Source organism: Callionymus lyra, chromosome 1 (assembly GCF_982586985.1).
Source record: "Callionymus lyra chromosome 1, fCalLyr1.hap1.1, whole genome shotgun sequence".
Taxonomy (NCBI): domain Eukaryota; kingdom Metazoa; phylum Chordata; class Actinopteri; order Syngnathiformes; family Callionymidae; genus Callionymus; species Callionymus lyra.
The window spans coordinates 32486994-32511799 of record NC_141818.1 but is presented as its reverse complement, the minus strand read 5'-3'; the positions used below and the strand labels follow the sequence as shown (position 1 = coordinate 32511799).

The window sequence follows — 24806 nt, the reverse complement described above, 5'->3', positions numbered from 1 at the left end:
TGATACACGCCTCTTCCTCCGGCACACTGATTCATTATCGCGCTCATCCTCCGATTGCTCTGATGAGAGACAACGGGCTCCTGCGTCGGAGTATTGATCAGCTGGTCAGCAAACTGCTCTCTGAGGGATTTGGTTTTTTGTGTTGGTTTTGTGCTTTGTAGATCGATAAAATTGACAATCCAGACAAAAAAACGGTGCCCTTGGACAAATGAAGATCTCCTGAGTCCGAAGATACTTTGTCGAAGACTGAGCGTCTAAACTTGAGTTGCACAGACTTCACCTCAGGGATCTGATGTCCTCTTACAATAACATGATGGAAACTGTCAGATCTGATTTCATTTGGAAACTGGTAGCAGCAAATAGGAAAAACCCCAAAGTGTTGTTTGACACGATAAAATATCTCGCGTGTCCTGCTGCTCCAATCACCCCTGTCTTCTGTGAAGCTGACAGCAGTGCTTTGTTGAGATTTTTTCACCAACAGAATATGATCAATGAGAAAAGTCCCTTCCCTTATGTGTGCAACCCCTGCTGTCACTGAGCCTGTCTCCAGCCTGTGGTCTTCCTTTAACACTGTGACTCTGGCTCATATTTCAGCACTGGTGAGCAAGATGAAACCCTCCTCCGACGTCCGTCCGTGTTGGCTCTTTATTAAACTGTTTGATGTAAATGGGTCCTGGGTTACAAAAATGGTAAACCTCTCCCTTTTCCACTGTTTTAAACTATTATTAACTATTTCTAAGCTCCCGTTCTCGTGCAAGATTGTGGAGAAGGTGGTCTTTGAACAGCTATTGTTGTTCCTGGATCAGAGCGACATCCATGAGAAGTTTCTATCGGGCTTCCATCAAGTAAACTAGTTAGACAGACAAACATGTACACAGACACACACAAACACTATATACTGTACACTATAGAGCACAAACACACAAGTATGTAGATATACACACACATGGATTTGGAGACACACAGAATAGTATGGGCATGTATTAGTGCACACACACAATAAGGTAAACCCAACAAATCAGGTAGGCTATAGAAACACACAAACACATAGACACACACATATGGTTTAGAGACACACACAGAAAAGTAAAGACATGCATCAGGTAAACATTTTAGACATACAAAAAGTATACAGACACTCACATGGATGAAGAGACACACAGAGAGGTATGGTCACACATCAGGTACACTATAGACACACACCAATAAGTATACAGACACACACAAGGATAAAGAGACACACACAGAGAAGTATGGTCACACATCAGGTACACTATAGAGACACACAAATACGTATACAGACACACAAGGATAAAGAGACACACACACAAAGAGGTATGGTCACACCACAGGTACACTATAGAGACACACAAATAAGTATACAGACACACAAGGATAAAGAGACACACACACAGAGAGAGATAGTCACACCACAGGTACACTATAGAGACACACAAATAAGTATACAGACACACAAGGATAAAGAGACACACACAAAGAGAGGTATGGTCACACCACAGGTACACTATAGAGACACACAAATAAGTACACAAACACACACAAGGATAAAGAGACACACACACAGAGAGGTATGGTCACATCACAGGTACACTATAGAGTCACACAAATAAGTAAACAGACACACACGAGGATAAAGACACACACACACAGGTATGGACACAGCAGTCATTGCTGCGAGCGCTAACGCTACACATGCTAATGTTGGTGACTCTCGCTCTTCTGTCCTCGTCTGACGTCCGCTATGATGAATAACCTGTCTGAGAGGAAGTGATTAAACTGTCACTTCCTGCCGCGTCCTCACTCACAAACACATCAACACACTGATGCTTCCTCGGCGCCGCTGTCAGCTTCAGTCGCTCGTGCTGGAGGAGGAGCCAAGAACTGATGCTTCCCATTAATATTTCCCGTAAATGATCCGTTTTATTGTGTTTCAAAGAATCTTCCTCACATCAACACTGGATGAAAGTTTGGTCATCGATCATCCTTCACTTCCTCTCAAGTCGCTGGAGCTTGACATTCCACTTGTTCGGGATTTGATGGACAGGGAGCAGAGGCAGGAGAGTCTGCGGGAGACTGGACACTGACGACGCTAACAGCTCAGGGAAGTGAGGAGCAGGAAGAGAAGGAGGCGCTGCAGCGAGGACCAGATTATCTCGATCATGGTTCCCTCAGGGCTGGATAAATGTAGAGGCGTGACAATGAGAGCGAGAGTGAGTCAGCAGGATGTCAAGGGAACATGGTTGACCTGGGAACATTCCAGACCTGATCAGGATCCTTCTGTGATAGATAGCAGGTCTAGATAGAACTAGTCTAATAGAGCAGGTCTAGATAGAACTAGTCTACATAGAGCAGGTCTAGATAGAACTAGTCTACATAGAGAAGGTCTAGATAGAACTAGTCTACATAGAGCAGGTCTAGATATAACTAGTCTACATAGAGCAGTTATAGATAGAACTGGTCTACATAGAGCAGGTCTAGATCGAACTAGTCTACATAGAGCAGTTATAGATATAAATAGTCTACATAGAGTAGTTATAGATAGGAATAGTCTACATAGAGCAGGTCGTGATATAACTAGTCTACATAGAGCAGGTCTAGATATAACTAGTCTACATAGAGAAGTTCTAGATAGAACTAGTATATATAGAGCAGGTCTAGATATAACTAGTCTACATAGAGAAGTTCTAGATATAACTAGTATACATAGAGCAGTTCTAGATATAACTAGTCTACATAGAGAAGTTCTAGATAGAACTAGTATACATAGAGCAGGTCTAGATAGAACTAGTCTACATAGAGAAGTTCTAGATAGAACTAGTATACATAGAGCAGGTCTAGATAGAACTAGTCTACATAGAGAAGTTCTAGATAGAACTAGTATACATAGAGCAGGTCTAGATATAACTAGTCTACATAGAGAAGTTCTAGATAGAACTACTATACATAGAGCAGGTCTAGATATAACTAGTCTACATAGAGCAGGTCTAGATATAACTAGTCTACATAGAGAAGTTCTAGATCGAACTAGTATACATAGAGCAGGTCTTAGATAGAACTAGTCTACATAGAGCAGGTCTGCAGGTTGAGGTCAACTATTTCTTCTTGTTGACAGAGATTATTGCTCCGAAGCTTCTGAGGATCAAAGCTTTCAGATGTTCAGCTCAATGATCTAACACTTAACCTCTGAGGCCTCTTCCAATCTCTCTCTCTCACACACACACACAGTCAAACACATGCAGAAGCAGACATTGACTCACAAACACACAGGCTTGCGTACGTACGTACAAACAAACACACACACACGTACAGTGACACACACTCTCAGGTGGCAGCAGCTCGTGTCTCCACTTGACAGGTTTTATATCATCAAAGACATCAAAGCCGCCTCTGACCTGACGACCACGCAGTGATGAGGGATGAGACAATCTGCTGTGCGACAGCTGCACACATCCACACCTACACACATGCAGACACACACACACACACACACACACACACACACACACATGGAGTCTTGGCACGGTCGCATGCTAACAGGATTTTTTGTTAAACTTTGTTCATCATAACTGCTGTTCTTGCCCGAGGCACGGCAGTACGGTGGCATCAAGCCTTTTCCTCGACACACTGTACGAGTGTCGACTACACACACACATACACGAATATACACAAACCCACACCCATACTCCCACACATATACACAAATATACACAAACACACAGCCCATGTTTGCACACACATACACAAATGAACACACCTAGACACTCACAAAACTATATACACACACACACCCATGCATGCACACACTGACACACACTCACACATGCACACAAATATGTACACACACATACCCATGCATGCACACACATACACAAATGAACACATGCACACAAATATGTACACTCACACACATGCATGCACACACTGACACACACTCACACATGCACACAAATATGTACACACACATACCCATGCATGCACACACATACACAAATGAACACATGCACACAAATATGTACACTCACACACCCATGCATGCACACACTGACACACACTCACACATGCACACAAATATGTGCACACACATACCCATGCATGCACACACATAGACAAATGAACACATGCACACACATATGTACACTCACACACCCATGCATGCACACACTGACACACACACATCACTCACACATGAACACACTAATCTAAACCTGACACACAGTACAAATATGTACAAACACACCCATGCACAAACGAACACACACATTCACACATACACACACAAATCTCAACCTGACACACACACTCACACATGCACACATATACATAGTACATGTACACAAAGACCCATGCATGCACACACTGAGACACACGCACAACATCCATGCATGTTCACTCTGAGACACATACACAACACCCATGTATACACACACATGCACACACACTGACAGTATAATCTCCAGAACACCAGGTCGACAACACAACAAGTCTTTCTAGCTTCGACTCCTGGCGAGAAGAGTGTCAGGTCTCTGGTGAATATTAAATCCTCAGGAGACGCTGCTGTTCCCTCCTGCTGACGAGCTTGATTAATTAGACCTTCCACTTATCAACGTGATATTTGGAGTTTGTGTGCAAAGACGCCCCCGGTGATCACTGCAGTTTTTGTTCTCGCTGATCCTGTTTGCTCGTAGACCCCCCGTGGATCCACCATTGTGTATTCCCAACTGAAATCCCTCTCCCTCCTCCCCCTGCATCGCGTGGCTCGGCTTGACGTCGGAATTGTGAAAGTCAGATCTCGGTCTCCACGGCAATGTTGTGCATTTATCAACACTTGAACACACACTTGAACACAAACCTGAGCACACGCCTGGTCATTAACTTGAACACACAGTAAGACACACACTTCATCACACACCAAGACACATACTTAAACACACACCAAGACACTCAATCAGACACGTACTAAGACACACACTTAAACACAAACCTAAGACACACACTTGAACACAAACTTTAATACACACTAAGACACAAACTTGAACACAAATTTTAATACACAGTAAGACACACACTTAAACACAAATCTAGGACAAAGACTAGGACACATTTGAACACACACTTGTACACAAACCTTTATAAACACTAAGACACACTTGAACACAAACTTTAAGACACAGTATGTGTCTTACTGTGGCACACACTTGGACACACACTAAGACACACACTAAGACACACACTTGAACACATTCAAAGACACACACAAAGACACTCACTTATAAACCCAGTTGAAGACACACTTAAACACACATGAAAACACACACTAAGACACAAACTAATACACACACTAAGGCACACCCTAAGACACACTCTAAGAAACCCACTAAGACACACACTTGAACAAACACCAAAACATACATGAAAACACACACTAAGACATACACTTGTAAATATTACTTACTTACTTACTTACTTGAAGACACATTTAAACCAACATGAAAACACACACTAAGACACACACTAAGGCACACCCTAAGACACACACTTGAACACACATGAAAACATACACATGAAAACACACACTTGAAAACACACTAAGACACACACTTGAACACACACAAACACAAACACTTGAACACACACTAAGCAACACACTAAGACACACACTTGAACACATACTAAGTCACACACTTGAACACACATGAAAACAAACACTTAGTGACACACTTGAACACACATGGAAACAGACACTTGAACACACACTAAGAAACACTAAGAAACATGTGAGCGGCTCATGATCTGCTGTGTTCAATGAGAGGGTGTGAGATTTAACCAGTGTGTGTTTAAATCCTGCAGGTGAGATGAACAGTCTCTTCTGCATCACAAGTGTTGTCACCTTCCAGGAACCTTCAGGTGGAAGAATTCTTATCCTGGTTGAATAGACTCGTCTTGTAGAACGGGTCAGAACCAATCGGACTCTCTCTCGTCCTTCAACTCAATCCTCCACTTCTTCCTCTTTATCTGCTCTGGTTTTTAAACACCAGAATAACTTTCTGAGGAGAGGTGAGAAGAGGTGAAGATGGGAAGCCATGAAACGAGAGAGAAGAATGAAAGTGAATTATGACCTAAACGCTTAAAAATGAGATTAAAAATCAACATGAGATGAAAATTGAAACCAAATGGGACGAGTTTTATCTCCAGAAGTGAGAGTCAGAGCTTCTGGTTTCTAATTTGAGTCAGACGAGTTCGACTGATCCGATGTGGCAGCGCGACCGTCGCCGTGCAAACGATAAAAGAAGAGGATGAAGGGACTGAAAGTAGCGAGTGAGTGAAAGTGCTGACTGTGTGTGAAAGTAGACGTGGGCGATGATGAACGAACATGTTCAGCAGCAACGGTACTGATGGAGGGAGGAGGACGAATGACATCATGACATCATGACTCCAATGACATCATGACATCATGACATCATGACTCCAATGACATCATGACATATTGACATCATGACTCCAATGACATCATGACATCATGACATATTGACATCATGACTCCAATGACATCATGACATCATGACATCATGACTCCAATGACATCATGACATCATGACATCATGACTCCAATGACATCATGACATCATGACATATTGACATCATGACTCCAATGACATCATGACATCATGTATGACACTTTTAATGTATCACCTTCACTTCCGCTTCCGGTGAGCCTTTGATCGGCTGCTTGAAACGTGAGCTCCTGCAATAATTGCCAAAAACAGTCGTTTTAACGACTACTTGTCCGGATTTTATGCTCATATCACTTAAGATATGTCTCAAGCATCTCGGATCTATGATCGTGATGCTCTTTTCAACATCAGAGAGTCGATGGAGGACTTCACTCGCGACCGTTACCAACGTCCGGTGAACGTGTTTCCGGCTCCGCTTCTCATCGACTCGGACTCTGTGGAATATCGTTTGATCTCTCGAGTACCGGGCGATTTCCACAAGGGATCGAGTCGGGCTGGAGTACAGGTCAGGATGAGACGTGCAGTTGCGATCGCTCGGAACAACTCTGACGTCATCGAACGTCATCGGTGTTTGATCGACATTCCTCTCACTGTGTGTGACGACACATCAGCGCTGCCGTCTGTCCAGACCTCAACGAAAGGTGGTAAGATTTTTTCATTTCCTCTCTTTAATTCGACTTTTACAACCGAGTTGAACTTCAGTGACAGCTGGTACCCACGTGACCGCTGTTCGCTTCAAAAGATCCCGCTCTGCGCGCCTGTCAGTGACGCGGCGTCGTCAGTGACGTCATCGGTGCTGAATGTGGGACTTCTTAATGTTCGCTCCATTACTAATAAATCCTTTATTCTTAATGATCTTTTCACAAGAGTTAATTTGGATTTATTATGTCTTTCTGAGACTTGGCAGAGAGAGGAAGAGTTTATTCATCTGAACGAACTCTGTCCAGTAGGGAGCGCTGTCCTGGGGAAGCCTCGCCTCTCTGGTCGTGGAGGAGGTCTTGCTACTGTTTTTAGGGAGAGTTGTTCTTGCAAAGTGATTCAGACACAGGAATTCACTTCTTTTGAGTCTCAGATGATCTTGGTTGGTTCTACAAGACCTTTCTATTGTGTGTCAATCTACCGTCCGCCTGGTCCTGCGGCGATGTTCTTGAAAGACTTTAGTGACTTCTTATCTTCCATTATTCAGATGGAATCTGTTCTTATTCTTGGAGACTTTAATCTTCATGTTGATGACGTCACATCTTGTTCTGCTAAAGAACTTTTAACTTTAACTGAAGCCTTTAATTTTGAGCAACATGTTTCTGAACCCACTCATCAAAAAGGCCACATTTTAGACTTAGTTTTTACTCTTGGCCTGAACATTTCTAATGTATCTGTACATGATGTCCATCTGAGTGATCATTCTCTTGTCTTGTTCAACCTGGACTTCATCCCTGAACCTAAGCCTTTGAAAGTTAGGTCTCAGAGGCGTGTCATCTCAGCCGATACTGCAGACAGTTTTTCTGCTATGTTTGACCGTCTTTCCTTTGATGACTGTCCAGATGTGGACAGTTTGATTCACTGTTTTACTGATCATTGTGTTGAAATACTAGATCAAGTGGCACCTGTTAAATCGAACTTGAAAATTCAGAAAAAACGGTGCCCTTGGACAAATGAAGATCTCCTGAGTCTGAGGAGACTTTGTCGAAAGACTGAGCGTCTCTGGAAGTCTACTAAACTTGAGGTGCACAGACTTCACCTCAGGGATCTGTTGACTTCTTACAATGAGATGGTAGAAACTGCTAGATCTGATTACATCAGAAAACTGGTAGCAGCAAATAGGAAAAACCCCAAAGTTTTGTTTGACACGATTAATTCTCTCGTGTCTCCTGCTCCTCAAATCACGCCGGTCTTCTGTGAAGCTGACAGCAATGCATTGTTGAGATTTTTCATTGACAAAATTAAATTGATCAAAGAGAAAATCTCTCCCCCTTTGTTGGGAACCCCTACTGTCTCTGAGCCCATCTCCTCCTCTTGGTCATCCTTCTCTGCTGTATCTTTGGGTGATATTTCAGCACTAGTGAACAAGATGAAACCCTCCTCTTGCTCAGATGACGTCCTTCCTTGTAGGCTTTTTATCAAAGTATTTGATGTAATTGGCCCCTGGGTTACCAATATGGTGAACCTCTCCCTTTCCACAGGGTTTTTTCCCAATGCATTTAAACATGCCATTGTGGAGCCTCTGCTCAAAAAACCAGGCTTAGACCCAACTGACCTCAGTAATTTCAGGCCTATTTCTAAGCTCCCTTTCTTGTCCAAGATCTTGGAGAAGGTGGTGTCCGAGCAGCTGTCTTTGTTCTTGGATCAGAGCGACATCCATGAGAAGTTTCAGTCTGGCTTCCGTAAACATCACTCTACGGAGACAGCTTTACTGAAAGTGTCCAGTGACATCATGATGTCGGCTGACTCTGGTAAATTCACTGTTCTGGTTCTCTTGGATCTGTCGTCAGCCTTTGACACAGTTGATCACCAGATCCTGCTGAGAAGACTAAGGGATGAAGTGGGACTGTCTGGGTCTGTGTTAGAATGGTTCTCATCTTACCTTTCTGGGCGCAGTTTTAGTGTATCTGCCAATCAAATGAGGTCTGAATCGGCAGATCTGTTGTGTGGAGTCCCTCAAGGTTCTGTTCTGGGTCCTTTATTGTTTTTGCTGTACTTGATTCCCCTTGGTAAAATCATTCAGAGATTTCCAGATGTTTCTTATCACATTTTTGCTGATGACATCCAGCTCTACTGCTCTTTTGACCCAACTGAGCCCCAAAGGCTGAACAGCTTAGTCAATTGTTTGCTAGAAATCAAACAATGGCTGAGTGAAAACACTTTACAGCTTAATGTGGACAAAACTGAAACTCTGGTGATTGCTCCTGATGATACGATTCCAGGGTTGAGTCAGTACTTGGGTGACTTAGGTCAGTCTGTCAAACTGAGCCTGAGAAACCTGGGTGTTGTATTTGATAAAGACATGTCTCTTGTTCAACACTGTAGAAAACTGACCAGAAACTGTTTCCTTCAACTGAGAAAAATCTCTAAACTTAGGAAAATGCTGTCACAACATGATCTGGAGCTTGTAATCCATGCGTTTGTTTCTTCTCGTCTGGACTATTGTAACAGTTTGTTTTCATGTCTTAACAAGAAGGAGCTGTCTCGTCTGCAGTTGATTCAGAACTCTGCAGCGAGAATTCTGACCCGCTCTAGTAGAAGAACTCACATTTCTCCGGTCCTTAAAACTCTTCACTGGCTTCCAGTTTCTTTCAGGATCAACTTTAAAATTCTGGTTCTTACTTTCAGAGCTATTCATGGTCAGGCTCCTCCTTACATCACTGATCTGATCCAGCCTTACACCCCAGCTCGGGCTCTGAGGTCTGTGGATCAGAATCTACTTATGGTTCCACGCACACGGCTCAGGACCAGAGGAGAGAAATCTTTTCAGGCTGTTGCTCCTAAGCTTTGGAACAATCTTCCTCTCTCTTTGCGCTTGATGGAGTCTACTGACTCCTTTAAGAAACATCTTAAGACGTTTCTATTTGTTCAGGCTTTTCCTTGAATTTCTCGAACTCCTGTGTTGTTCTCGGTGTTGTCTTGATCTTTGAAGTATGTACTGTTTTGAGTATTGTTTTGATTGTTAAAGCGCTTTGTGACCCTGGTCTCGAAAAGCGCTATATAAATATATATTACTTACTTACTTACTTACTTACATCATGACATCATGACATATTGACATCATGACTCCAATGACTTCATGACTCCAATGACATCATGACATCATGACATCATGACATATTGACATCATGACTCCAATGACTTCATGACTCCAATGACATCATGACATCATGACTCCAATGACTTCATGACTCCAATGACATCATGACTCCAATGACATCATGACATCATGACTCCAATGACATCATGACATCATGACTCCAATGTTATGATGACTCCCATGACATCATGACTCCAATGACATCATGACATCATGACTCCAATGACATCATGACATCATGACTCCAATGTTATGATGACTCCCATGACATCATGACTCCAATGACTTCATGACTCCAATGACATCATGACATCATGACTCCAATGACTTCATGACTCCAATGACATCATGACTCCAATGACGTCATGACATCATGAAATCATGACTCCAATGACTTCATGACTCCAATGACATCATGACCTCATGACTCCAATGACATCATGACCTCATGACTCCAATGACATCATGACCTCATGACTCCAATGACATCATGACCTCATGACTCCAATGTTATCATGACTCCCATGACATCATGACTCCAATGTTATCATGACTCCAATGACTTCATGACTCCAATGACATCACGACTCCAATGACATCATGACATCATGTACACTATTGAACACTATATTTCACTTGTCAACACACTCAACACCCACCTAAGCACCCACTCAAACACACTAGACTACACACTTGTTGACCCACTTGAACTCACCTGAATCAAAACTTGAGCTCACTAAAATACAAATGAGATAACACACGTGTTTAACCGCTTGAACACACATGTAGGTACACTAAAACACACAATAGATTACACACTTGTTTAACCGCTTGAACACACATGTAGGTACACTAAAACACACAATAGATTACACACTTCTTTAACCGCTTGAACACACATTAAGTACACTAAAACACACAATAGATTACACACTTGTTTAACCGCTTGAACACAAATTTAGGTACACCAAAACACACAATAGAAAACACACTTGTTTAACCTCTTGAACATACATTTAGGTACACTAAAACACACAATAGAAAACACACTTGTTTAACCGATTGAACACACATCTAGGTACACTAAAACACACAATAGATTACACACTTGTTTAACCGCAAATGTTGTCACCTTCCAGGAACCTTCAGGTGGAAGAATTCCTATGCTGGTTGAATAGACTCATTTTATAGATTACACACTTGTTTAACCGCTTCAACACACAATTAGGTACACTAAAACACACAATAGATTACACACTTCTTTAACCGCTTGAACACAGATGTAGGTACGCTAAAACACACAATAGATTACACACTTGTTTAACCTCTTGAAAACACATTTAGGTACACTAAAACACACAATAGAAAACACACTTCTTTAACCGCTTAAACACACATGTAGGTACACTAAAACACACAATAGATTACACACTTGTTTAACCTCTTGAACACACATTTAGGTACACTAAAACACACAATAGAAAACACACTTGTTTAACCTCTTGAACACACATTTAGGTACACTAAAACACACAATAGATTACACACTTGTTTAACCGCTAGAACACACATTTAGGTGCACTAAAACACACTATATATTAGACACTTGTTTAACCGCTTGAACACACATTTAGGTAAACTAAAACAGACAATAGATTACACACTTGTTTAACCTATTGAACGCACATTTAGGTACACTAAAACACACAATAGATTACACACTATGTAACCAACTTGAGCACACACTTCAACAAATATTTAAAGGGCACACTATAAAAAAATAAAACACTGGATTACACACTTGTTAACCCACTTGAACACACAATTTACACAGAATAAAACACACAATCGATTACACTTGTTAACACACTTGAACACGCACCTAGATATGCAATCAAACGCACAAGACTACACACTTTGTGACCCACTTGATCACAAATAAGATTGCACACTTGGTGGCACACTTGAACACACACCTAAACACAAATGAACACACGCTAAAGTACAAACTTCGTGACCCATTTGAACGCACACAGTGACTCATTTTGTAATGTCAGTGCAGCTTTTTTTTGTGAAGGACTCACACAAATGGACACACGGACAAGGATGTCTCACACACACACACTAAGAGAGTTGACGTAATGATCTTCCCGTCATCGATCACCAGGTTCTTCTGGGATGAGGATCAGCACCGAGAAATAAAGACACAAGTCGTTGATCAGAGTGCACTCTCTCTGGAGCTACTGTTGCTGTGACGACTCTCTAGGTTTTTTATCGGACTCAGGGTCAGTCCGAGGTCGTCCTCTGAACATTCCTAGCATCTCCTCGCTCTTCAAGAAGCTGTCGCGGATAATGATGACGCGGCGTCATCCCTGCTGTCACATCTGACACGCTAAACCGGGGCGAGGAGAAAGTTTCCCGCGTTCATGATTAGAGACTCTGCTAACAAGCGTCTTCCCGTCTCACCCGATGAAAATCTATAAATATCTGCCGGAGCGTCTACCTGGCGCGCCGGGGGACGAGGCAGCGGGGCAAGAGAACAAATGACTGTAGGAACAGAGAGCGAGTCGTTAGCGCTTAACTTGTTTGCTATTAGTGGAAACATCTGCGCGGCGGCGGCGGCGGCGGTGCTTGACCTCCGTATCTATCTGCTGTGAAAGAAGTTTGTTTTTTTATTTGTTTCTTGGAGCGTTTCGTCTGCCCTTCAAATGTTGTGTCAGCGAGCTGCTGGTGTCGATATGAAGAGATCCTCGCTATGGCTAACGGTTAGCTGGTACCGCTCAAATTCACAGGTTCATTCGTTTATGAGTAGCGCTTTAGCAAAACCACCATCCTTGTGATTCTAGGTCGGAGTAACCCAGCTAAAGGTTCACCACAAACTGGAAAACCTGTCTTTTGGTCAAATATTGCAAGGCAGTCCACAAGGTTTTTTCATTTTTGTCTCGCCATTAAACTTCTGGCCACTAGATGGCAGCAGTCGTTAAGTCCTTCGCGGCTTAAGGAACAATGTAATCCAGCGAAAGGCTGGCGATGACTGAGGACGAGAGGATACAGTCGACTCAAAACAAAGCAGTTACGGCTTCGTCAAGAGTCAAGTACTCGACAATGCTACACATATATACTTGTTCCTGTTGTGTTGTGATACATATCACCTTTTCTGTCCAACACACACCTGTGTTAGCACAAGTAGCATGCGCAGCCGGTGTAGCGCTAACATCCTGTACCGGCTGAAAACCGCTAAAGCTAACAACAACCACAGAAGCTTGTGCGTCGAGTGGTCGGGACCGGTTCAGGGAGTTCCAGCTCACCCGGGTCAATCAGCCTTCAAATATTCATCCCGCGGCCCTCCAGAGGTGCGACTCCTCAGATCCAACCCCCCTCCCTCTGTGACACGACCTCGGTGAGACTCTCCGGTGAGACTCTCTGGTGAGACCCTGTTATAACGAGTCCACCGTGACCACCGTCTTGCGTCAGATTTAAAACGTCGATAATCCTGAATTATTAATCCGACATCTTGAACCTGATCCGGGAATGAAAACCTGGAACAGTCGATATTCAGCTGCGGGTTTTTGGGATGCTCACTGCGAGCAGGCTCTCCAGCTTTATGTGGTTTTTAGTGTGTGTAGCAGTGGAAGAACAGGAAGTGCAACACTCAACGTAGACATGCTTCAACTTCCTGGTAAAAGCAAAAGTAGACATCGGGGTGAAGGACTCCACTTCAGTTAAGAGTCACGTCAAGTACACACACTACTAGACGTGCCAGATGGAGTGAGAAAGTGTGTGTTTGAGAGTGTGTGTTTAAGAGTGTGTGTTTGCAGCAGTAGGTGTGAAACTAGAGTGAGATGTGACACACGATTAGAACTTCACAGGTTTGAACCTTGTAGAAGTGTGCGCCGCAGGATGTGAGTGTGTGTGCACATGTGTGCTCGTGTGTGTGTGTGTGTGTGTGTGTGTGGCCCGTGGCCCTGACGTGAACAGCTCTGATGAAATGTGACAAGAACCTGAAGCAGAGTGAGACCTCATGTCCTCCCTAAGATCACCGACCACAGGAATTTTCAGACTTTCCCTCGTGTCCTGCTAACAGCAGCAATATTCCTGTCATGACGAGTGTGTGTTTGTGTGTGAAGCAGCTGTAATTAGAGTGTTTATGTTGTGTAGTGACAGAGAGGTGATCTTTTTTCCATAGTGGTGCGTATGTTTGTGCGCTTGCTTGTGTGTGTGTGTGTCTATGCTTGTGCGCTTGTGTGTTTATGTTTGTGTTTTGTTATTTGTGTGTGTCTAAGCTTGTATGCTTGCTTGTGTGTGAGAGAGAGATGTGTTATTTTTTGTCCATATTTGTGTGCGTGTGATGCCTGTTTGTGTGTGTCATGTGCTTGCTTGTGTTTGTAAATTTGTGTGTGAGACATGCTTGTGAGTGTATGTTTGTGTGTGTGTGCATGCTTGTGTGAGTACTGTATTTGTTTGTATGTCTGTGTGTGTATATGTGCTTGCTTTTGTGTGTATGTGTATGCATGTGTGTGTATGGTTGTGTATTTGTATATTTGTGTGTAATGCATGCTTGTTGGTGTGTGTGTGCGCAATTGCTTATGTGTGTATGTTTGTGTTTAGGTGTGCTTGCTTGTGTGTGTGTGGCTGCTTGTGTTCATGTGTGCTTGTGTGCGTACGCTTGTGTGTGAGTATGTGCTTGCTTGTGTGCGTCCTACAGTTTAAGGCTTCTCTTAAATGTCACTGATCACACAATATCTTCCACCTGATTACACAACAACTAATACACAAATCCATGCACAGTATCACGGCCCTACTTTCTGACACACGACCCGCTCTATCTTCCTGCTGCCGCTTGACCTGCGATCTCAGGTCACACACACAGACACACACACAGTGTCACGTGGACCTGGTGAGGATACATGAAGTGACGTCGTCATGGGGTTGATGGTTAGATTCCCACCTCGTGATATATATCAGATCCAATGAAAGCAGTTAAGTGACGACACAGGTCGACAACGAGGCGCAGAAGCTGAATCTGACGATCATTTGGTGAGCAGTTGACCTTCATATCCGACCCCAGGCAAGTTCACGCCTCCACGCTTGTCACTTCTAGTCGTCCCACACCCCCCACGCCCGGACCTCCACCGAACCCATGAAGTTAAGCCTTCAGTGCTGGTTCTAGTCTCTGGATGAGTTTGAGCAGCACATGACGCTCACAGCCTTCCCTCCGCTTTGATTGACACATGAAGCAGAAGAGACGACAGGTGATTGACGGACGCACGTATATTTCTTTTTAGGCATTTTTTCTCTCCAGGATGTTAATGCGTTGCCGCGGTTACCCGCCCGCCGGGTCACACGTCTGGCATCGCTGTCGATCATCTGGTATTCACGAGGATCTTTTCGAGAAGATCTCGTGGCGTCTGACGGACACGTCCGTCACGCCGCCGCGGTCCGACCGTCCCGGTTCTGTCGGGCGACTCTCGTGGACCCGGCGTCTTAAATGTCACTTCGCAGCCACTCTGGCATCTGATGATGTGTGTGTCTGTGCGAGTGTGTGTAAGAATGTGTTTAATGCCAACTGGATTTGTTTGTGTTGTTGAGTTATATAAAATAAATAAACACACAAAATAAAACAAACTTGTTTACATGCGGAAGTGCTAGCATGTCTTTGTTAGCTTGTGTATACTTTTATATACTTTTGTGTTAATACGTGTGAGACCATGTGTGTGTGAGAGAGTGTGTGTTTGTGTGTAGTAGCATCAGGGTCAGTCACTGAAGAACAATCTCTTAAGAACCTGCCGAGAGCTGAAGAAACATTTACAGTGAATACACTCGTCTCTCACACACACACTCACTGACTCACACAGGTCAAAGGTCAATAGTGCAGACATTATTGATTAAATCAGGGCTCATTTCAGCGACGGTGCCGCGTTGCCGCTGATTCGATTACGACGACAGAACGAGTTTGATGGCGCTTTAATCTGATAACTTCGCCGCTCTCGCCCGAGTCTCCGAGTCGTAATAGTGACAGCGAGGCACTTCGGGGGGGCCGTTAACGTAATGAACGGCGAGCGCCGGTATTTATACACTTGATGAATCAACAGTGTGGTGAACACCAGCAAACTGAGCCTCACAGACAAGTCGGTGAAGACCATGTTGTCCCGCGGCGGCTGGGGAACCCCTCGAGATGCCCCCAAGTCACCCAAAATGGTCATAATCTTATATATGATGACGTGTCCTGTCTCTTCCAGAGGTGGCGCCGTACCTGCTGGGCGCCGGACTGGGCCGGCAGCTGGTGCTGGAGGGCAACAGGCTGGTTCTGACCTGTCTAGCCGGGGGAAGCTGGCCGATGCAGTACCGCTGGTCGCTCAACGGCAGCAACATCACCGACTGGACCCCGCAGTACAGGTCGGCTACTTCCTTTTTCCGGGTCACTTCCTGTTTAAAACACTCGATAACTCAGTTTTTGTTCAGAGGTTTTCAGTTTAAATTCTTTCAAATTATTTATTTGTTTATTTGGAAATTTTGTTTTTTGCTTTTTAATATTTGAGAATAATTGATTTTATTCCAATTTTTATCAAAGCTGTTTCCTACATTTTAACATTGAAGTTAAACATGCATGTTTACACTTAGAAAAGTCTTTATTTTATCAATAAATGATTTGTCTATAGAGGTTATTTTGGACGTGCATGTCCTGTGCGTGTGTTTGCTTGTGTGAGTGTTGGATTCTTGTCAGTCAGTGTGTCACACTTGGCGGTCCTGCTTTCATCTGGAGTGGGACGGGTCCAGAACCGCGACCATCAAAAGTCCATTAACCTTCACCAGAAACACACAAAAATGATGTTGCAGATCCAACGAGTGTGTTTGCTTATTGTTTATACTGAACTTTGAATTGTAGTTTTAAATTATTATTATTATTATTATCATTTCTATAGTGTCGCTTTTATAACCTCTCCTTACGTTAACTTGTATATATATATTTGATTTACTCCACGGTTGTTTTGTTATTTATTTTCCAAAATATTTAGCCATTTAGTAAATTGTTGTTGAAAATGTGTTTAAACTAGCTTTTTTAATGTAAGCGTATGTTATTTGTTAATTGATTGGAAATCCTGTTTTATTCTGACTTAAACTTTGTGCCACTTCTCCTCCCACAGATTTTTCCTGATTTGAACCGTTCAAACTTTTATCAATTCAGCTCGTTTCCGAAATGCGAGCTATGTTCTAGCTTTCTTTTATCTCTTCCACTTTTTCTTTTATTCCTCTTTTTCTACCCCATTTTTTTTAATGGGGAAAATCTTGAACTCATGTTTCAACTCCACTTTATCTTACTACTTCTACTTCCACTACTACTTTTTACTACTACTACTACTACTACTTCTTCTAATTTTACTACTAATTCTGCTACTACTTTTATTTTCCTACTACTTCCACTTTTACTACTTATTCCACTTCTTCTACTTTAACAACTAATTCCACTACTACTTCTACCACTAATAATACTACTACTTCTACTTTTACTACTAATTTTACTACTACTGTTACTTTTCTACTTCTTCTATTTTTACTATTTATTCCATTTCTTCTACTTTACAACTATTTCACTTGTTCTAGTTTTACATCTAATTCCACTAATACTTCCACTACTACTTTTTACTACTACTACTACTACTACTTCTTCTAATTTTACTACTAATTCTGCTACTACTTTTATTTTCCTACTACTTCCACTTTTACTACTTATTCCACTTCTTCTACTTTAACTACTAATTCCACTACTACTTCTACCACTAATAATACTACTACTTCTACTTTTACTACTAATTTTACTATTACTGTTACTTTTCTACTTCTTCTATTTTTACTATTAATTCCATTTCTTCTACTTTACAACTATTTCACTTGTTCTAGTTTTTCATCTAATTCCACTAATACTTCCACTACTACTTCCACTACTACTACTACTACTACTTCCCCTTTTACTACTAATTCCACTTCTTCTACTTTAACTACTAATTCCACTAATAATTCCACTACTACTTCTACCACTAATACTACTACTACTTCTACTTTTACTACTAATTCTACTACTAATGTTACTTTTCTACTTCTTCTATTTTTACTACTAATTCCACTTCTTCTACTTTAACTACTATTTCCACTAATACTTCCACAGCAGACCAGGGTCAGCATTCACACCTCACATGCACTCTTTCTAGTCCACATTTTATTCTTCTTTTTTTAAAATTGATTATCAGTCAGCAGTAATTGATGTTCCTATCTTCTACCTCTGAAGGTTTCCTCCACTGCTCCCTCCGTTACAAGTCGTCCTGAACACGAGTGGAACGCTGCCCGCTCACACTCTGCTCTTCCTCCCGTACGACAGGTGGACGCTGGCGTCGGTGAAGAGGACGGACGCCGGGCTGTACCAGTGCTCGGTCCGGAACCGGATGGGGGCGCTGATCCAGCAGAGCGTGGAGGTGCAGGTGGCCTGTGAGTACCAAGGCTGGTCCTGTAGAGATCATTTGTTGGTGATCCATAAAATCATTTCACTTTTTTATGGATCACCTTTTCCACAGAAAGTATTATGACTACTAAACTATTTATGTTGGGCTTTAGATACAAATAAATAAATAAAAAACACAAATTACATCGATTTTCTTGTAATACATTATTCGAAACAAGAATCATTCATTAAAAATATATATATATTGTAAAACACGCTACAATATAAATGAATATAATCTCAAACATGAAACTGTAATGGTGAAAAAAAGTAGAATTTAAATAGTTAAAAATGTATAAACAAGTGTGTTATTTATTGTTATTTTATTGCTTTTTATGTTTTTTTTTAATTCTCCATCAGAAATATGTTCATTATATAGATATTTTATTCGTCTCTTTTGTGTGGTATCTCACTGTGTGTCTGTGGTTGTTCTTCAGACCTGGGCTCGTTCTCAGACGTGGAGCAGAGGAAGACGGTGGCGCAGGATCGAGCCGCCATCGTGAGTCTTCCCTCGCTGGCGTCGTTTCCTCGCCCGCTGCTCACCTGGTACAAGGACGGAGGGAAGATCCTCCCCGACCACAGAGTGTGAGTCGTTCAGGGCCCGTGTGTGGAAACTCTTTTTGCCGGAAGCTACGTCCGTCGAGGCGCTAACATGCTGTGTTCCGTCATCATCCAGCTAAAATGCTAATGTTGTTTTTTCAAACTTTCTGTTTTTTTTTTCGTCTTTCGTTTAAAGAGTCACAACAATAACTTTAAAGTTTGATAACAAAAATATATACTTTCAATTCGCTGAAACATTTCAGAACACTCTTAAATATCTGTTAGCATGACGGTGCTAATGTTGCTAATGGCTACTAGCATCAGAGAACTGCCTGACTCGGACATTGTGTTTGTTATCGAGGTGATACATGTAGTGACGGTGCTCTCCACCAGGGGGTGCACCAGAACAGAGGAACCTCTGAGTCTCTGGTAACGCACACTATTGACTCACTTGAGTCACAGTAACTCACCGCTGTCCAGATAACTCACAGGGACGAAGCAACTCCTTTGACTCTCTTCGCTCACATACACGCACACACACTCACAGATACACACTGACATACACAATAAATACACACACACTGATCCAATGCACATTTACACTCACACACTCATAGACACACACGCTGATATATACATTAAATGCAAATGTACACTTACACACACACACACGGATATACACAATGAATGCAAATGTACATTCACACACTTATAGACACACACACTGACATTCACAATAAATGCACATGTACACTCACACACACACACACACACACTGATATACACAATAAATGCAAATGTACATTCGCACACCTATAGACACACACATTGACATTCACAATAAATGCACATGTACACTCGCACACACACACACACACTGATATACACAATAAATGCAAATGTACATTTGCACACCTATAGACTCAACCCCTGACATACACAATAAATGCACATGTACACTCACACTAACATACACACACCCACTGACATACAATAATTAAATAGACACATACAATCACACACACAGACACAATGATATACACAATAAATGCCCGCACAGAGTCCGGTCCGATCATCTACCTGGCGTGTGTGCTGGTGCGTGTCCGAGTGAATATTTGTGCGAGTGTAATGAAGTGTGTGTGTTTGTGTGGCTCCGACCGCTCGCCGGCCAGATGGTGCCTGACGATGAAGTCTTTTATGAAGACCACTCATCTGACTCGCGTCCCCTCGGACGTCTCGTCAAACCCGTGAGTCGAGTCGACGGTACGACTCGTGACCCTCCAGGTAGTTGGTGCAGCTCTCGACTGAACAGGAAGTCGGACGCACTCATTAAATTGAACCAAAACTATTTAAAAGAAAAAGTTGTTTACTTCCGAGTTCAAACATGGATGGAACTGTGAGAGCAAAACATGATGTAGGGTGAGTCATTAGTCATCGTTAGTGTGTGTCCTTGTTTGTGATTCATTTTGCCGTTACACACACACACACAGGCAGACACACACTTTTAACCCAAATGTGTTTGAGGTATCCCTGAACTTTGACCCAGAGGCAACACAAGGGTTAAAAAGATGTTAGGTTTTCCTAGATTTTTCAGACAAATTTTCTGTGTTCACATGATCCACCGCGACCTTAACTTTGTTGTTGCTACGTTTTGCGTACGTTCTTATGAGCAACCCTGCTAGCACGTCCGCTATGTTAGCGCCGAGCGTTAAATCTTGAGCGATTCGGAATTATCGTCGGATGCCTCTGATGTTTTTTCCAATTTTCCATCCCTTCCTCACCCCCTCGCTCGTCCTCCACCCCCGCACGCTTGCCATCCCATAATTGAATTGCTCCTTTGCTCCTTTTAATGTGGCGGCAAATAACGGAATGAAAACCTCCTCTGTAGCGCCGACAACTCCGATCTAATTTAGCCGGACATGAGTGCGCGGCACCGTCTGTCGGCGTTATTTCCCTCCACTCACCTGCCGCCTCCGTCCTGTCAGCCGGCGTTAGCGTCCGACGGCGCGGATCAAAGACGAAAATGCTAATCGCCTCCTTCTGTCGGTGAACAGATCCGTGTTTGTTTGTTTGGAAAAACATTTTCCGCTCATGTACGGCGCTGGTCCAGTTTGATACGCTTGGAGACAGGAAGTGAGGGACGCTCGTGAGTCCAACCAGAGTGAGTAAGAGCAGGATGTTCGTCGGAGCCAGGGTCTTAAGGCGGCGGCACTGAGGTCGTCTACGACACAGACACGCAGATGGTTAAGGGTTTGTTTCCCGACAGTTGAAGTCATTTATTTACAAGTCCGTTAAACTATTCATCCTCTCCATCTGGAGCGCCACGCTCGGTTTTAGCCGCCAAATCAGAACACGTCATCGGGTCGTGACCCCTGAGACGAGTCGGCCGTCCAGACCCCAAACCCTGGGACCAGAGCTCTAGTGCCTCGACTGTGGTTACTGGTTCTAGTCTCAGGAGGTCAAGTTGATCTGTGACCCCCCACCACATTAGAACCAGACCCCAACTCCCTGCTAGCCGATGTTAGCTGCTATTGTGTAGATGTATGATGCTGTGTATTCTAGCAGCAGTGTGTAATCTTTGTGCGCATATGTTTCTGCATCTGGTTGCACTTTGTGTGTTTGTCTGTGTGTTACCTTAGGAGTGTCTCTATCTTCATCAGCCCTAGTTATTCCTTCATTAAAGCAATACACACGCATCAGTGCACCGCGTGTGTAGGTGTGTGTGTGTGTGTGTGTGTGTGTGTGTGTGTCCGCTGTCTGAAGTCGTTAAATAATCTAAAGACAGGGACCTCTTTTAATTATCCGCTAATAACACTTTTAATTACCTGCCACACACACATCCATCACCGACTGGACCGGAACCCTCACTCACACACACACACACACACACACACACACACACACACACAGAGTAAACACTCAAGACGTGACACTGTGGTTCAATGTTGTTGTGACATAAAGGTGTTTTTGACAAACATGTTTGTCCTTTAAAAAAATCTCACTGTCGTCACAGAAGAAGAAACACATTAATAATAAGATAGTTCAGTTCCACTAAGTTTTATTTTGAAAATAAAAATGTTGAGCAGAACAGCTGGAAAGCTAGCGGCTAACAGTTAGCATTGTTAGCATCTTTAAGGAAAACCAATTATTTAAAATACATACAAATATAGATAATTTCATTTAGATTATTGTTTCGGGTCAGGAGGAGCTGGAGCAGGTTTCCAGAGAGTAGGACCAGATTTCTGGACCTGTTTTGCTTGTTTAGAATTTCGTTGATCTGCTAAAAGTGTGTGTGTGTGCGTGTGTGTGTGTGTGTGTGTGTGTGTGTGTGTGTGTGTGTGTGTGTGTGTGTGTGTACAGTGACTCGCCGCAGCTGCGTGGGCCGACGATGATGATGAAGCATCACATTCGCTTGTTCCACACTTTTAGCGACGACCTTTAGAGCGACGCGCGGATACTTCAACATCAAAGTCACAATGCATTAACAATTACACGCACAAACACACACACACACACACACACACACACACACACCTACACACGAAGAATTAATAGTCAGCAGAGTGGAGCCTCACTGTATAACAGGAGATCTTTGAGGGATCAGATTTGAACCTGTAATTGTGATTTTTTATATTTTGATTTTGATAAACATTGAATAATGGCCGTTCCACGGTTGGCCTTAAGATCAAAGTACATTACATTTCCACGTGGTCGACCTACTGTATAAGAATGTCAGTGTTTAAGATAAGATAAGCAACAGAGATCATGACTGTCGCCATTTTCTGACAAGAAATAACTGATGTTAACGTAAAATAAGTGGTTTATTGTAGGTTTACTTGTAACTTTTCTGTTGGTAAATATACTGTACATTTGGTTTTCCAAGGCAAGATTGGGGCGAGATCCTTTATTGATATTCCGTCCAACTCAGTCTGATTCCTGGCGGGCCACAAGTCCGGTACTGTTCGGTGTAGACGATGAAAACACACACCAGGCGCCGGAGCGAGCGACAACAGGTGTGCGATCGTAGAGCGAGGCGAGTTGAACTGTCAATCCGGAACATTCCGCCCAGAGCCTCATTAGCTGCAGGTTTGTTCTCTCTGACCTACTTCAGCGAAGTCTCATCTCTTATTGATGGAGCGAAGGTTGTGCAGCGATCTCAATGAAACGCTTCAACTCTGATGCAACTAATGGAAATAAATGGTACAGAGCAGATAAAGAGCCGACATGGTGTTCCACGCCGGCTCCAATATCTCTCCGGTCGGAGGAAGACTCCGGGCCGACCGCTCAGGCGTTCCTCGCCCGATGAGGCCGGACGGCGGCCCCTCAGAGACCTGCTCGCGGGAGAGGCTGCTAATGACGGAGCGCTGGGATAAATATTAAAGAGTCGAGACGGAGACTCGGGTCTGACGATGACCAAAAGTATCTCTGCTTAGAGGAATTTGTTGAGATATGAGATGAACTGGGGTTTTGGGTCAGTGACCAAGATGATGATGATGATGATGACGATGATGTAGATGATGATGATGACGATGATGATGATGTTACTGATGATGAGATTGATGATGATGGAGATGATGACAAAGATGAAGATGATGATGATGATGAAGATGATGATGGTGATGATGATGGAGATGATGACAAAGATGAAGATGATGATGATGATGATGGAGACGATGATGATGATGATGATGATGATGACGATGATGTTACTGATGATGAGATTGATGATGATGGAGATGATGACAAAGATGAAGATGATGATGATGATGAAGATGATGATGGAGATGATGACAAAGATGAAGATGATGATGATGATGATGATGATGGAGACGATGACAAAGATGAAGATGATGATGATGATGAAGATGATGATGGAGATGATGACAAAGATGAAGATGATGATGATGGAGATGATGACAAAGATGAAGATGATGATGATGATGAAGATGATGATGGTGATGATGATGGAGATGATGACAAAGATGAAGATGATGATGATGATGATGGAGACGATGATGATGATGATGATGATGATGACGATGATGTTACTGATGATGAGATTGATGATGATGGAGATGATGACAAAGATGAAGATGATGATGATGATGAAGATGATGATGGAGATGATGACAAAGATGAAGATGATGATGATGATGATGGAGACGATGACAAAGATGAAGATGATGATGATGATGATCAAGATGAAGATGATGATGATGATGATGGAGATGATGATGAGATTGATGGTGACAATGATGATGGTGATGGAGATGATGACAAAGATGAAGATGATGATGATGATGATCAAGATGAAGATGATGATGATGATGATCAAGATGAAGACGATGGAGATGACGCTGACGATGATGATTTTGATGATGATGATGATCAAAATGATCAAAATGAAGATGACGATGATGAAGATGACGATGATGATTAT

General features: G+C 42.8%; 1 protein-coding gene across 1 annotated transcript in view; it reads left to right on the top strand.

Moving 5' to 3' along the window:
- Positions 1–24806, top strand: part of LOC148089067 (protein sidekick-1-like) — a 119569-nt gene that overhangs the window by 41026 nt on the left and 53737 nt on the right. The window contains exons 2-4 of the mRNA XM_087802659.1: positions 16572–16728; positions 18707–18813; positions 19264–19411. Coding sequence (XP_087658785.1) covers positions 16572–16728; positions 18707–18813; positions 19264–19411 — 412 coding nt within the window. The remainder of the gene's footprint in view (positions 1–16571; positions 16729–18706; positions 18814–19263; positions 19412–24806) is intronic.